Consider the following 16,443-nt stretch of genomic DNA (forward strand, 5'->3'; position numbering starts at 1 on the left):
TGTATTGAAAAGTTAACATGCAAAATGTCAAAGCTCCCCTCGTTGCACCCCACGCACCTGCTTGTGAGGACAGCAGGCTCTCCGATGCTCCTGGCAGGCACTGCTTTTCAAGAGCAGAATGGGCAGGTTCATGACTCTGGGCAATGAGAATGGTGAGCCCAGAAGGGCTTGCTCACCCACTCCTTTCTCTGCAGAGATGCCTCTACTTGACGATTACCTAGCTGGGGTCACCTTTTGAAACTGACTGAAAAGCAACATTTCCCAGAAATCACAAGCCACAGGCTATGAAAATAAACAGATTTTGACAAATTTCATTTAATATACATTATGGTCAAAAGTTTGCAGAGGTGAAGGCCAGCACTTTGAATATTTTCAGATTAGATTTGCCAAAGAAATGCTCTTTGAAGCTGCAGATATCTGGAGGCACTGATAAAAAAGAAGAGTGAGATGTCCTATTGGAGCTGGATTTTCAGGAGCATAGGGGAGACAATCTTTTTTTTTTTTTAAGATTTTATTTATTTGAGAGACATAGCGAGAGAGGGAACACAAGCAGGGAGAGTGGGAGAGGGAGAAGCAGGCTTCCCGCCGAGCAGGGAGCCCGATGTGGTGCTCGATCCCAGGACCCCGGGATCATGACCTGAGCCGAAGGCAGACGCTTAATGACTGAGCCACCCAGGCGCCCCAGGGGAGACAATCTTAAAAGTTAGGCCTTCAACTTTCATTTTTAATCTAAGCTTGAAAAATCACTGAGCTATGGAGAAGGAGACAATTCAGATCCAATTATAAATAAAGAACTTCCACCGGGGTTGATATTAGGCTCAGACTGAACTACACACTCTTTAAGGAAAAGCATTCTGATAGACCCACAAATGTAACATTTAATGCTTAAGAGACTGTTGCCTTTTTTCAAAACATTTTCTGATGTAAAAAGGAAATAAGTCCAAGGAAGCATATAGCACAATTATTTTTTTGATTACTTTCATTACTGTGATGGTTCGTTTTCTTTGTTTACTTAGCTAGGCTGTACCCCTTGGTGATTTAATCACAAGATAAAGGTGTTGCTGTGAAGGTATTTTGTAGATACAGTTAACACCTCCAATCAGTTGACCACAAGTAAAGGATATTACCCTTGACAACTGGCCCATCAAGAACAAGAATAGGTTTTCCAGAAAGGAAATAGTCTCAAGATTCCAACATCAGCTCCTGGCTGAATTTCCAGCCTGCTGGCCTGCCCTACAGATTTTAGACTTGCCAGCCCTTACAACCGCATGAGTCAATTCCTTAAAATTAATCTCAATATATATTTCTTGTTGGTTTTCTTTCTTTGGAAAATCCTGACCGATATAATGACATGTATGCACTCGAGTAATAGCTAAAAGTCTTTAAGCTGGAAATTCAGAACTGTTCAATCTGGATGAGCCAGATCCAGGCTCCTTCCACCTTGGGGCTTCTATCTTCAGCTAGGGATTTCCAAGGTTGTTGCCCAGAAGGAAAGAACATGGAGGATCACAGGTGGGAGGAGGTCTGGAAGCGAGGGCAAACTGGGAAGGGCACGCACCACTTTCTCCCACATTCTACTGACCAAAACTTTGTCACATAACTACACACTAATGCTAGGAGCCTGGGAAATTAGTCTAGCTGTGGATCAGAAGGAAGAGGAAACAGGTTTGGTGAACAGCTAGCCAGGCTCTACCACACCCATAAGGCAAAAGAGACAGATACAGACTCAAAACTTGACTTCTGTTTCCCCCAATTTTTTTTCCTGTTTCTTCTTTTTTCTTTGTGAAAGATCTAGTTCTTGTTTTTATTGAAGTAGAGTTGCACCCAATGTTACATTAGTATATTTTTTATAAACTATAAAAATATATTTAATTATATTAATATAGAATATATTTAATAATATAATTTAAATATATATAAATATATATAATGTAATCATTAAACATACAGTCTGTTTTTTGAAGTATAATTGACACCCAGTGTACTGTGTGTACAACATAGTGACTCAACAAGTCTATACATTATGCTGTGCTCACAAGTAGAGCTCCATCTGTCACCATACGCTATTACAGTATCACTGAGTGTATTCCCTATGCTGTATCTTTTATTCTTATGGCTTGTGTATAACATGTAGGCAGTAGAAATTTTAGATAACACATCTGAAAAGGTTGATCAATGCCATCTGTAGAGGACCCTAAAGGCCAAGGTGGAGTTTGGTCTTAGTTGGGTCAGCATGAAGGAGATGAGACAGTGGCATAATCAGCGGTGCAGTTCAGAGATTGCTTTGGTGGCCATGTTTATGATAGTTTATTTGGGAGGGAGGTCAGAGATGAAAAACCACCAACTTAGATTACCCCAACAGTTCAAGTGAGAGAAAATAAAGACCTAAAATGGATGTGGTTATGAGAAAGAGAGAACGGGCGCCTGGGTGGCTCAGTCAGTTAAGCGTCCGACTCTTGGTTTCAGCTCAGGTTATGATCTCAGGGTCATGAGATGGAGCCTCCAGTCGGGCTCCACGATCAGCTGAGTCTGCTTGGGATTCTCTCCTCTCCCTCTGCCCCTCCTGCTCGTGCTCGCTCTCTCTAAAATACATAATTCTTTAAACAAATACACACACACACACACAAAGAAAGAAAAGAAAAAGAACAGATTGAGAGGTGCCTCATAGGTGAAGTAGGTGCTTGGCACTTGATGGAGCTGGGGCCTTGAAGGTGATGACACCTTCCCTTCTTGTTAAGGCCCTGTCCTGGGTTTTGGAAGCTGGAGATGAAGTTTCTTCATGGCTTTTCCTCTGCCTGGAGCATATATGTGCCTTCCTCCTGACCCTCAGTCCCTACCACCTCTCTAGATCCTTCAATACAAAGCTCAAATCCCGTTAGGAGTCCACATGTCCAGCAATAGGAGAATGGAGAAACAAATGGTGGTGCAGCTATACAATGGAATGCCAATCAGTTATGAAAAGGAACAAACCAGCGACGCACGTAACAACTTGGATGACTCTTAAATGATGCTGAGTGAAATAAGCCAGACCAAAGCATACATCCTCTATGATTCCATTCATATGAAGTTCAGAAACAGGCAAAAATAATCTACAATGAGATTAAAGAGATTTAACAGAAATGTCAGTGTACGGACAGAAAAACTTCCTGGTCCACATGAGGTCTCCTGGGGAACAGAAATGGCAGGAGCAAATAATTAGAAATGGCCACCAGTGCAGTTTCACCTTTGCCACAGGAATAGCACAACCTCACACAGATTGTAGGGCTTCTTTTCTCTGTTTAGTCGGAGACTCCATCCCTTTTGTGAGTAATACCTTTTCATTAGAATCTCTAATTCTATTCCTCATACTCATTTAATTATGGACTTTTTTGTCCCAACTGGAACATCCTTGATCACAAATTTCAATCTTTCAGAAATCATTATTTTTCTGAACCTTTTCAGCAGTTGGCTGGCCAACTTTTCCCTCACAAAGTCATGGTGCCAAATTTGGTCATTTCCTGGACAGTTTTTAGTTTACTAACTATTAAAAAAAAAAAAGCATCTTGTTCTTGCATTTGCTATGTACCTCTTTGAGCTACTGACATTACTTTCATATGTATTTTTATTATATATTTAATAAGTGAAAATCTTTATTTCTTAAAATAGATCAGCAACACACAGGTCTAATCTTCACAATTTTACTTTCTCCAATCCCATACATGTTGACTTACAATTCGCTCATTTTTCTATTTTGCTTTACTTAGAAGCCCTAGTGATAGGAAATAACAGTTCAGGTTTTTTCTTCCTTAGAGGACAGAAGCACTCTAATTCAGTGATTTACATCCTTGGGTAGGTTTCAGAATCATCTGGGGGTGCTGGTTTGCACTGCAGATTCTTCTTCTTCTTCTTTTTTTTTATAAGAGAGGGAGAGAGAGTGGAGGGGGAGGGGCAGAGGGAGAGAGAGAATTTTAAGCAGGATCCACGCCCAGTGGAGCCAGACTTGGGGCCTGATCTCATGACCCTGAGATCAGGACCTGTGCCGCAATCAGGAGTCAGACGCTCAACTGGCTGAGCCACCCAGACACCCCTGTACTGCAGATTCTGGGACCCATCCCTCATACAGGTATAATGGGGATGACATTTTGAGAAACACTGTTAGGACGTGGGTTATGTTACATAATTTCAACCTCACAGAAACATAAAATGGGCTAACCTGAATATTGAGAACACATGTGCATGTTATACTATTTATATTTTGGCCTCAAATTATCATCACTTTACAGTTCTGTTTCATAAATCAACCTGGAAATAGTAAGACTTGATGAACAAACCAGGGACCACAAGAGAAAGCCTGATGGTTCCCTAGTGATTGCTCTTTGGAATATTGTGTGACCCTTGAACATAAAGGGCTCAGTTATTATCTTAAGTCATTGTGCATGAAAACAAACATACAGTGCTTCAAAAAAATTTAATCACAATAGGCATACCTAATGTATAAAATAACACACCCAACTCTACTCTCGACTGTTTACAGCACATATTTTCCTACACATACTACATATACTTATTAAAAATTTTGGGTATTGTACACAATGTGCTTCTTTTATTTAGTAGTCTTTGGTATTTTCCTGTCAGTATACTCCATTCTTTTTAACTGCTACAGACAATATTAAATTTTGTAGACATACTGATTAGTTATTTCTTTATTGATTGTCATTTGGGCTATTTCCAAGTTAAAAAAGTAGTGCAACAAATATTCTTGGGTCCATCTCTTTATTCAGGATTAATTTCTAGAAGTGGAAGCTCTGGGTCCAAACCTAGAATATTCTGAATTTTAACTGATATTCCTAACTTAAACTCTAAAAAGGTTGCATTAATTTACAAGCAAAAAATGCTATTTCTTTGGATACTTAACAATCCACATCTTTGCTAACATGATGGGTAAATGTGTTTTAAGTTTCATTTTTTAATTCAGTGAAGTTTAGTTTCCAGCTTTGTAATTTTGGTTTCTAGCTTTATCCGTTTTCAGTTCATTACCTTTTTAATTTCTAATTTTAGCCATATGCTTGTTATTAGATTACTCTTTTTTGTATAGAACAGCCTATTGTTCTTCTATCACTGTAACATCCCATGGAATCTCACTGGAGATCGGAAACAGAGTTGTTAGGTCTCAGACTTTCTCTTTTAACCTTCAAAAAGGTAGCGTCCTACCTGCCTCTTTACTATCCCTATGGAATATATCAGAGTTCTCAACTTACCAGATTCCCTGTCTGAGTGAACAGAACTTTTTTTCAGAAGTGTAATATGCATAGAGAACTCAAAGTTCCTCTTTTGATCTAATTTTCTTATAATATCTGAGTTCTAGCTCTTCTATTTATAATCCATTTCTGACCTTTGGACAAATCTGTCTAGTTCTATCTTTGTAAATCCTGGTTTCAACTTATGCTATCAGGGGACTGTCTCACTTAGGCTCGTGGTAGATATGCTACCCTAGGCAGGTGCTGGTCCTTGATGGGCAACACACAGTTACAGCAAGAAATGTTTCACAAATGGTATCTGATATGGTCTAGTTAAGATTAATCTTAACTTGGCCTAATTAAGATTAATAAAATCTCATTGCTTAGAAATAATTATCCATTGACCTGAGGTCAACAAAAGTCTTTTTTTCCTAATATTAAAATATAGAATTGTTTGGAGGGCAGGGGGAGCAACTAACTTGAAATAAATCAGAAAACATCTTCACATTAATCGTTCTTCTCATATACTTCAAATTTGTACTTAATGCCTTTCTCCTCCTGGATATCAGATAGAACACCTGGGTATCTGTAAAAGAAAAATATCCATAATAATGTGTCAATTAAAAAGATAGCTTCCCTGACTCTCACCCAAAAGGCATCAATAATGCATAAGGTAAGTAAAAGTTTTCCCTTCCTTTTTTCTTCACAATGGTAAGCCACTGTGAAATTGGGTATTATGTAAGTACACTACATATGGGAACAGAAAGAAAAACTTTCAAACTATATAGAAAGTTAGAAAACAAAAAGTGCAATTTCTCCTTTCCTTCTGACTCCTAATTCTTCTGTTCAAAACCAACCACTGTCATCAGTTTCTCTTTTATCTTTCCACTACCTATCAGCTAGTATGAAACTGCTTAATAACATTCTGCAAATCTTATACTTGGTTATCAAATTTCTCATGTGAGCAAAGGAAAAACAAAATACAACCCTCAGCTGCCTAGAGCAGAACTGAAGTTCTATGTCCTGCGTGGTGCTAGATTATCAGTTTCCCAGTGTGTGGCTTATTGTAATTCTTTTACTGGCATCACTGTTGAATCTGGCATTTTCTAACTCTCACTTAGTTCTGTGTTCCCTCCACCTTCCAATTCAAAACCCAGGACCTCCTTTGGGTATATACCAAGAAGTGGAATTGCTGGATCATATGGTAATTCTCTTTTTAATTTTTTGAGGAACCTCCATACTGTTTTCCACAGCAGCGCCACCATTTATATTCCCATCAACATGTATAAGAGTTTCAATTTCTCTACATCCTCACCAATACTTGTTATAGCTTGGGGTTTTTTTTGACAACAAATCAGGATCTCAAAGAGATATATGCCCTCCCATGTTCACTGTAGCCTAATTCACAATAGCTAAGTAACCTAAATATCCATCAACAGATGAATGGATAAAGAAAATGTGGTATATACATACAATAGAATATTATTCAGCCTCAAAAAAGAAGGAAATCCTGCCATATGCAGCAACATGATGAACTTGGAGGACACTGGGCTATGTGAAATAAGCCAGTCACAGAAGGACAAATACTGCAGTATCTAAAATGGTCAAACTCATAAGAACAGAGAGTAGAAGGGTGGTTTGACAGGGGTTGGGGGAAAGGGGAAATGGAGTTGTTCGAAGGGAAGAAAGCTTGTTGTCCAAGATGATTAAATTCTAGAGATGTGCTGTGCAACAGTGTGCCTATAGTTAACAACACTGTATACTGTATAATTAAAATTTTGAGAGATTTCATGTTGTATTCTCACCATAATAAATTTTTTTTCCCACTGAAAAAACAAATCCGAGGTCCTCCATTTGAAGGCTGTATTGACCACCCCCATCTCCAACCCAAATCTTGTACTTCCTCAGTATTGTGTGGGCTACACCCCCAATATGCTCCAGGTTGGGGGGAACGGAATACCTGCTTTACTCAGACTCATGTTTGACTCTGGTTCTGCTGTGTGATACTTAGTTATCAACACAATCTTCATCCTTGTGAATAATTTAGCATTGAGTTCATTACATTAAGTGTTCTACAAATGTTACCCTTTAATATTATTAGTTTGTTTCATCCCCATATTTTCTAAACTCAATGTAGCAAGGATAATACGGGGGGGGGGGGGAAATTAAATCTCTTTTGATATCCAATACAATGCTGAGTAATAACAGGTATCAACCTTTAGTTGACTAATGAGAGGTGATGCCATGTGATAAAAAATACAATTAAGAGACATAAAGTAACAGCATAATGACGTATAAGGAAATGAAAAAGCTGTTTTTTCTTGAAAAACTTACATTTCAGAGGAAGAAGCTATGTTTCTAGTTACTAACCATTTTCTGAGCTATTTTTGTTCCAGTGTTTTAATAGCAATATAGCATTTTTCCTTTTTTAAAGAAATGATTTTATGAGGCCAATGTTTAACCTTAACTTTAGTTTCTTTGGAATGAGTCACCAAAAGCAGCATTTACATTTTTGTGTGTGTAAAATTCTCACGAGTATCAAGATTCTCAGTTAATAAGATAAAAGCAAAGTATCAAAATTATTCCTAAAATCATGAATAATATTAACTTAGAAATACTATGTTATTGGCTGGATATTGTCACTAACCACAGTATTAATGTTAATCTGCTCTGTAAAACTGAAATTGATTTCTGCTTAACATTAATTTTGCTTTCCACAATATTCACATATTCAGTTTGTTTTAATAATGACCATAACTACTGCACCATCATACTTCCCAACTGTTTAGGAGCCACATATGAACTCTGAGTTGAAGCCTAACAGGATTTGGAAATACCTCCTATTTGTTATGAACCACCCAGAAAGAGAGTCCCCTCTAGAATCTTCAAGCAGTAAAGAATCCAATGAATATGAAAAGACATAAGATCTGAAATGACAAAGCATCATGAGAATATTACACAGATGATTTACTGTAAAGTCTAAGAAAGAGGTAAATAGAGTTCTTAAAACAGTTACCTATAAGAAACAACTCACAACCAAAATAAAATGAAGACTCTATATCAAGTACAGGCTCAGGAAAGAGACATACAAATAACATGAATAAGGATCCTGCTGAATAGTCGGAAAGTAATGGGAACAGAAGAGGAAACGCCAAAAACCTTCCTCAAGTTGTCCATTGATAAGGGACATCTGTCCCAGCTCTGGAGCCAACTACTGTTTCAAAGGCCTCTTCTGGGCTTTATCCTCTTTGACTGCATGGTTACACGGAAGGTTATTAACTAGAAGGACAAACCTGTTTGGGGCTCATTAAGCAGAAAATGCCGGTAGAAAATACCTGGACCTGCTGGTTTGGTTGGAGCCTAGTGTGGAACAGTGTGAGGCAGAAAGATCTCTTCCAGGCAAGCTGAATGAGGGCAGAGCCTCAGAGGGCAGGCTGGCATGGTGCTGGCGCACAGACAACGACCCACAGGGAAAAAGGCAGACACAAAGTCAAACCTTACTTTGTTAAGACTAATTTCTGCTTTTGGCTTACTACCACCTGTGGTTTCACTTAACTTCTAATTTCATTCTCTTCGCACTTTACAACAGTCCCCTCATCTTTATTTCCTTTTACTAGTGCTTTTGTTACCAGGAACTATGGTGTTAATAAAAGATAACTGTGTTTGAATTGAAACCTATGTAACCACAAGAGGCCCACTAATCGGGACAATGGGGTTCTAAACGAAGTGTAGCTGTGGGGAAAGAAGTAGGGGAGGGTAGAGAACGATCAGAGTTCATTTCTGGACAGTAGGGAGCAATTCTAAGTTCCTCAGTATACTGAGATTTAGAGAGAAAGAAGCTCAAGAATTGAGCAACATTACAGACCTCCAGGGACAAGGTATATTCCCTTTGTCTTTCAAGACTTCCTTTTTCTCTACTTCATGAAAGACTGACCTACTCCAGATTTACCCTTAGGGGATTCCTTTCACCTCGCGTTAAAGAGGCTGTTATTATGTTGGTACAGGCTTGAAAGTAAGATATCATCAAATGATGCAATGAAAAAAGACTTTTCATTTTCTTTCATAGCCAGCCTTGTTTAGCTTTGTCCACTTTGGAGCAATTTCCTTGGATTTTGGCTTTGGATAGGAATTTCCTATCTGAATCTACCCACAGTTAAAATTTTCTAGGGGCACCTGGGCGGTGCAGTCGGTTAAGCATCCAACTCTTGATTTTGGCTCAGGTCATGATCTCGGGGTCGTGAGATGGAGCCCCATGTTGGGCTCTGTGATAAGCTTGGAGTCCACTTGGGATTCTCTCTCTCTCTCTTTCTTCCTCTGCTCCGCCCCCCCAATGTTAAAAAAGTTTTCTAAGACATTTAAAGAACCAATACCAATCCTTCACAAACTCTTCCAGAAAAAGAAGAGGAAAGAGACCATTTCCTAACTCATTCTGTGAGGCCAGTATTCTTTTATTTTTTTAAAGATTTTATTTATTTATTTAAGAGAGAGAGAGAGAGAGAGAGAAACAGCATGAGGGGAGAGGGTCAGAGGGAGAAGCAGGCTCCCCGCTGAGCCGGGAGCCCGATGTGGGACTCGATCCCAGGACTCTGGGATCATGACCTGAGCCGAAGGCAGTCGCTTAACCAACTGAGCCACCCAGGCGCCCGAGGCCAGTATTCTTCTGACACCAAAACCAGGTGAAGACATTACAGAAAAAGAAAACTACAAACCAATATTCCATTATGAATGTAAATGCAAAAATCCTCAACAAAATATTAACAAACTGAATCCAGGAACATATAGAAAGGATTGTACAGTACTACCAAGTGGATTTATCCCAGAAATGCAAGAATAGTTTAACATGAAAATCAATCAATGTAATACACCGTATTAATAACCTATTAAAGACAAAGACCACGTGATTATCTCAATAGACTCAGAAAAAGCATTTGACAAAATCCAGCACTTCCTCATGATAAAAATACCAGTGAGGTAGAACTAGATCTTCCTCAATATAATAAATGGCATGTATGAAAAGCCCACAGCTAATATACTTAATGGTAAAAGACTAAATGCTTTCTCTGTAAAAGCAGGAGCAAGACCCTTGCCACTTCCATTCATAATTGCACTGGAGGTTCTAGCCAGAGCAATTAGGTAGGAGAAAGAAATTTTATTTTATTTTATTTTTAAAGATTTTATTTATTTCACAGAGAGAGACACAGCGAGAGAGGGAACACAAGCAGGGGGAGTGGGAGAGGGAGAAGCAGGCTTCCCACCAAGCAGGGAGCCCGATACGGGGCTCAATCCCAGGACCCTGGCATCATGACCTGAGCCGAAGGCAGATGCTTAACGACTGAGCCACCCAGGCGCCCCGAGAAAGAAATTTTAAAAATGCAGATTAGGAAGAAGTAAAACTACCTCTATTTGTAAATGATATATCCTGCATGTAGAAAATCCTAAGGAATTCACTAACACTAGAATAAATGAGTTCAGCAAATTGTAGGATACAAGATCAATAAGCAAAAATCAATTGTATATCTATGTATTACCAATGAACAGTTTGAAAATAAAATGATGAAAACAGCTCCATTTATAGTAACATCAAAAAGAATAAAATACCTAAGAAAAAATTTAACAATGAAGTGGAATACTTATATAGTGAAAGCTACAAAGCACTACTGAAAGAAATTAAAGACCTAAATAAATAGAAAGACATCACATGTTCATGGTTTAGAAAAATACTGCTTAGATAGCAAAATTCTTCAAAGGGATCTTTGTAGTAATGGTTGCATAGCTCTGTGAATATACTAAAACTACTGAATTATATACTTTCAATGGGTGAATAGTGTGATGGGTGAGTCATCACTCAGTAAAGATGTTAAGTTTTTCATTTCTAAGAGCCGAGAGCCAGAATGGTAGTAAAATATTTTAAGTTATCAAGGATCCCAGAGGGTCAGTTTTGGAAAGAGGTCAGATGGAGAGCAACAGGATCTGAAAAGGTAAATTCAACAGTAATCTTTTCTTTTTGTTAGCAGCAAAGATAGGAATGAGGGTCAGCAGATATCAATATTCACATAATGTGAGAATCAACAACCTAAGCAGTATAAGAGAAAATATATAAGATGTGACAAACAAATACAACTGATTTCATAAATATATACAAAATCACTAAGTGTGATTTTTCTATGGGGTCATCTTTGAAGACTAAGCAAAAGCCTGTACTTCAGCTGTTTAGAAAACTTTTAGAGTTCTTAAAATTCTCAGTTTTCTTTAGAGCTAGTTAAAAGCCCACGGAAATCAGTCACACACTTCATTAGATTCATGACTATTACCTATTACTCTACAGACTATTACTTTAAAGCTTGGCCATCCACTTATTCAGACGTGACTGAATGTTCTTTTAGAAGGTATTTCCCAAAACAAACTCACACTCAAAGAATAATGACTGGATCTAACTGAGAATATTTGCAAGAATGTGTTAAAACCTAGTCTGAAAGTGTGGATACAATTAATCCTTTACTCTCCATAGCCAAGACCTGAAAAGTACTTTATTTTTTTAAATTGAACTATGAAAAGTGCTTTTAAACTAAAATGCTAGGAGTTTTCAAAATCAGGCAGTTCCGTGCTAAAATCACAACTCCATAGTAAAACAAGTGTAACCTCTTCTTTTTTTAAAGATTTTATTTATTTGACAAAGAGAAAGAGATAGGGAGAGCAGGAACACAAGCAGGGGGAGTGGGAGAGGGAGAAGCAGGCTTCCCGCCGAGCAGGGAGCCCGATGGAGGGGCTAGATCCCAGGACCCTGGGATCAGGACCTGAGCTGAAGGCAGACGCTTAACTGACTGAGCCGCCCAGGTGCCCCTGTGATCTCTTCGTTCGATCTCCACCACTGCTATCCAAAGCCCTTACTCTTTCACCTCAACTCTCGCAGGCAACTGGTCTCCCAGCTCCACTCTTGTCTCCTCCTGTCCGTTCTCCACAAACAGCTGCAGCAGTATCACTCTCTCTTTATTCAAACCCTCTAAACCTGCATCTGGTCTGAGCCCTTCTGGCCTCCCCCTTGCTTACACAAAATGCTCACGGTGGCCTTCAGGGTCAGGGAGCACACCATGCTTGTTCCTGCCCTCTGGTGTCTACACTATTTCTGGTTTTTCTGCTCTTTGCATGGCTGGCTTCTTGCCATTTAGATCTCAGCATAGATACCACTCTTCAGAAAAGACTTCTCAGACAATACAGTATTTACCACATCACAATATCTCACTTCTCCATACAGCAACTCTCTTGATGTTTATCATTTGCTACCCTCCTCCTCTACTACAAAGAATCTAATCTTAGAGAGCAGTGATAGCATCTGTCTTGGTAAGCACTGTTTCCCCAGAGCCTAAGACAGCATCTGATGCTAAGCACAGATTGCGTAGAATGAACTAATGACTACTCTCTAGATTTCAGCAAGATGATTAAAACTTAAACATTCCCAAGTTTGTTAAAGCAGATTTTCAAAAATTCTTAAAGTATTTGTCTACAGAAAACATAACTACTCCAAATTCAATCTGAAGAGTATTACTCTTTCTAATTCTTAAGCAGGAAATCCAAAAATGCTTCAAATAAATTAGTAACATTTTACTTACTCTGGCAGAAGTTTGTATTTCTCCAAATCAATTTCTGGAAAAAATGTGTCACTTTCAAATTCCTGCATAATCCTTGTCACAAATAGTCTAAGATGGCCTGTTTTGTTCATGGCTTCCTTTGAAAAAACACAAAAGGCATCAATTTCCTAATTTATCTGTCAAAAGAAACAGAAACTCTAAGATTTCTGTTTTAATTATACAGTCAAGTTTGTAATAGGTATTAGAGACATGCTACCTAACTTGTTACCTGTAAAGCATGCTATTTAAATATCCTATTCTTTACTTTGGGGTCCTGCAAAGTATGTCTTAGTTATTTTGAGAATGGGACTAATCATTATCAGTAATTATGAGAGCGAGTATAAATATATTCTGGCCTCTAGTTTGCTTACATAACTCTTTTTTCTTTTAAGCATTCAGTATTATCTTTTTTCTTTGGTAGTTGTTTAAGAATTAAGAACTATAAATTATTTAGTTGTTCTCCAGAGAAAAATCTGCATATATATATGGGTAAGACAGTATAATTTCATGAGACTTTGATTATTGAAAACCCCAAGGGCATACTTAGAACATTTACATAGAATTTAACAACACTTCCATTTCTTAGGAGATAATAACAATGCTAGTAGGTTATTTACTTTCTTAGCCTCTTGTTGCTAATGATTGTATTTGGCCTTATATTGTTAAGGACTTTTCTAACTACTGCTTATGGTACTGTTGATAGTTTCTACAGAAAAAACTGCCCTCAAATGAGTATCTTAAGACTCTAATAAAAAGTCGTGAGTCCTAATTGCGTCTCTAAGAAAATAATCCTTGATTTTCAAATAGCTTATGGAAGAAAAAAATATGTATAATTTCAAGTGTGTGTTATCCTTAAAATTCCAAATAAGGGCATAGAACAAATTTTACTTTTTACTTTTGGCTTTTTACTACAGCGTATATTAAATCATTTATTCTCTTGCCCCAACCAAAAAAATATTCTACCAATTCTTACTGTATCAAAAATTAGAGAAACTGAACGAGACCAACGACAGAAGCATCTGAAGGTCTGTATCCAAGTAAATGCTATATGGCAAACATTTTCTGTAAAGGGTCAGATGGTAATTATTTTAGGCTTTGTGGGCCATATGGTTTCTTTCTTACCTTTGTGGGCAACAGCAGCCTTAGATAATACTAAACCAATGGGCATGGCTGTGTTACAGTGAAACTTTGTTTACAAAAACAGGCTGGCCCCAGGGGAGATAAGCCTAAATGTTCTACAAACTATTGTGAGACAGGTGGATAATGCAAAATTATGAGCTAGAGGTTCTACTTCCTTATAACATATACATATAGATATATCAAGTATATAATTATACTTAATTTTGAATACTTATAAAGAATGTATTTTCAAGTGAATATGGTATTATTCAAAATGCATATTGGAACAAAAGAAAAAAATGACTTGTTTTCTTAGAAATTCATCCTTGGCTGCAATATCAAAGGAAAATGTCCATTTCCTTGTAATACAAATAAAGCAAACAAAAGGTAGAAACAGGTCTGGGATCCTGGTATACCTCTTCTTTATAAAACAATTTATGGGTATATATGTCACCACAAACCACCAAAGTGTAGGGGCTGGTTTTTTTCCTTCCCATAAATGTTAATCTCTCATTAGTGTTTTAAGAGTCAAAAAATTCTATTTATTATCCTCAAAAATTTTGAAACTTGAAAGTCATTTGGTATCAAGAATAAGGAGTATTTTGGGGCATCTGGCTGGCTGGGTCTATGGAGTGTATGACTCTTGATCTTGCAGTTGTGGGTTTGAACCCCACGTTGGGTGCAGAAATTACTTAAAAATAAAATCTTACTAAAAAAAAAAAAAAAGCTTTGGGCTGGAGCCTCCATCTTCTAGTAATTTACCAAAATGACCAGCACCAAGGGAAAGAGGAGAGGTACCCTCTATATGTTCTCTAGGCCTTTTAGAAAACATGGAGTTGTTCCTTTGGCCATACACATGGTGAATCTACAAGAAAGGTGATATTGTGGACATCAAGGGAATGGGCACTGTTCAAACAGGAATGCCCCACCAGTGTTACCCTGGCAAAACCGGAAGAGTCTACAAGGGGACAGCATGCTGTTGTCACTGTTGTAAACAAACAATTGAAGGGCAAGATTCTTGCTAAGAGAATTAATGTACATATTCAGCATATTAAGCATTCAAGAGCTGAGATAACTTCCTGAAGTGTGTGAAAGAAAATGATCAGGAAAAGAAGGAAGCCAAAGAGAAAGGTACTTGGGTTCAACTGAAGTACCAGCCTGCTGCACCCAGGGAAGCACACTTTGTGAGAATCAGTGGAAAGGAGCCTGAGCTACTGGAATCCATTCCTAGGAATTTATGGCATGGTAAGTGTTAAAAAAAAAAAAAAGAGTAAGGACTATTTTCTATTTTACCTGTTTTTCCTTATATTATGAAGTCATATGATACTTTTCCCATGCCCTCATATTATATAAAAATTGTTAAGGGAAAGTCTTCTGCTTTTAACAAATTCATACACGTCTAGTCAGTATACAGCAACTGAGAGCCTCATCCCTTTATCAGTGAGGACGTAGATATCCTTGAAAAAAAGGGAATAATTCAGTATATCAGGGCACACCCACGGAGTAGAAAACAGTGCAGTGTGTCTACAGCCATACCACCCTGAACACGCCCGGTCTCGTCTAATCTCGGAAGCTAAGCAGGGTCGGGCCTGGCTAGTACTTGGATGGGAAAACAGTGCAGAGCAAGTATGATTCTAAGGGAAGGATTTAGAATGTTTTTAAATTAGAAACATCAACTATTTTGAATTGAAAATAAACCGGAACAGGCTTAAAGAATCACTTTTATATTTTTATTTAGTTTTCATGATAGTATCTAAAATGAATAATTCAAATTGACAATATGTCTAGCTAACAGTAGGGATAATATGCTTCCTTTGCTCATGACTTAATTTTTTTAAAGTTCAGATGGCAGGGAAGCTGAAGGAAAGTGGGGTACAACATTTCTTTTTTTTTTTCAATATTTCTTTATAATTTTACTTACCTTATAAACAGAACTGCCTCCTACTACCCAAACCATGTCCACTTTATTTGCTAATTCTGGTTGCTCAATAAGTTTTAAGGCATCATCCAGACTTTTGGCAAGAAAATGAGCTCCTTGTGGAGGTTCCCTGAGGTTAAAAGGAAGAATTAGAAATAATTTCTATAAAACCTATTCATATTAGTCAATTAATTATAAAACCAAAACCATCATAAATATGAATCCTTTCTACAAGAAACACTTAACATCATATGACCTATGACCAATAATAGAAACCACATTTGTGCATGTATGGTCCACAATGAATCAAAAAACAGAAACATTTCTGGTATCTTGTGATATTTATGGTGGAAAAAAATCCTAAGAGTAGTTGTCTTCAGAGGGATGGGGTTAGAGGCATAAGGGAATTTTGAAGGGTTATGGTAATGTTCTCTATCTTAGATATGGGATTATACAGGGGCATACATTTGTCAAAATTTAGCAAAAGTACATTTAAGGCTTGCACATTTCACTGTATATATTTATCCCAAAAGAATAAAGCTAATGTGGGGCGCCTGGGTGGCTC

At 37.8% G+C, this 16,443-nt stretch overlaps 1 protein-coding gene across 4 annotated transcripts in view; it reads right to left on the reverse strand.

Moving 5' to 3' along the window:
• DHFR (dihydrofolate reductase) overlaps window positions 1-16,443 on the reverse strand; it is a 47,969-nt gene that overhangs the window by 21,306 nt on the left and 10,220 nt on the right. For 2 of the 4 annotated variants that reach the window (XM_028114543.2, XM_028114545.1), the window contains 3 exons: window positions 15,882-16,008; window positions 12,824-12,939; window positions 4,668-5,802 (listed from right to left, as the gene is read on the reverse strand). In XM_028114543.2, the coding sequence (XP_027970344.1) occupies window positions 5,724-5,802; window positions 12,824-12,939; window positions 15,882-16,008 (322 nt within the window). In that variant the 3' untranslated portion in view covers window positions 4,668-5,723. Of the gene's footprint in view, window positions 1-1,957; window positions 3,886-4,667; window positions 5,803-12,823; window positions 12,940-15,881; window positions 16,009-16,443 lie in introns of those variants that run through there. The other 2 variants (XM_028114544.2, XM_088023366.1) reach the window with 2 other exon arrangements.

This window comes from Eumetopias jubatus, unplaced genomic scaffold (assembly GCF_037043125.1).
Source record: "Eumetopias jubatus isolate StellerSeaLion01/CBP00866 unplaced genomic scaffold, mEumJub1_p1.0 scaffold_5, whole genome shotgun sequence".
Classification (NCBI taxonomy): Eukaryota; Metazoa; Chordata; class Mammalia; order Carnivora; family Otariidae; genus Eumetopias; species Eumetopias jubatus.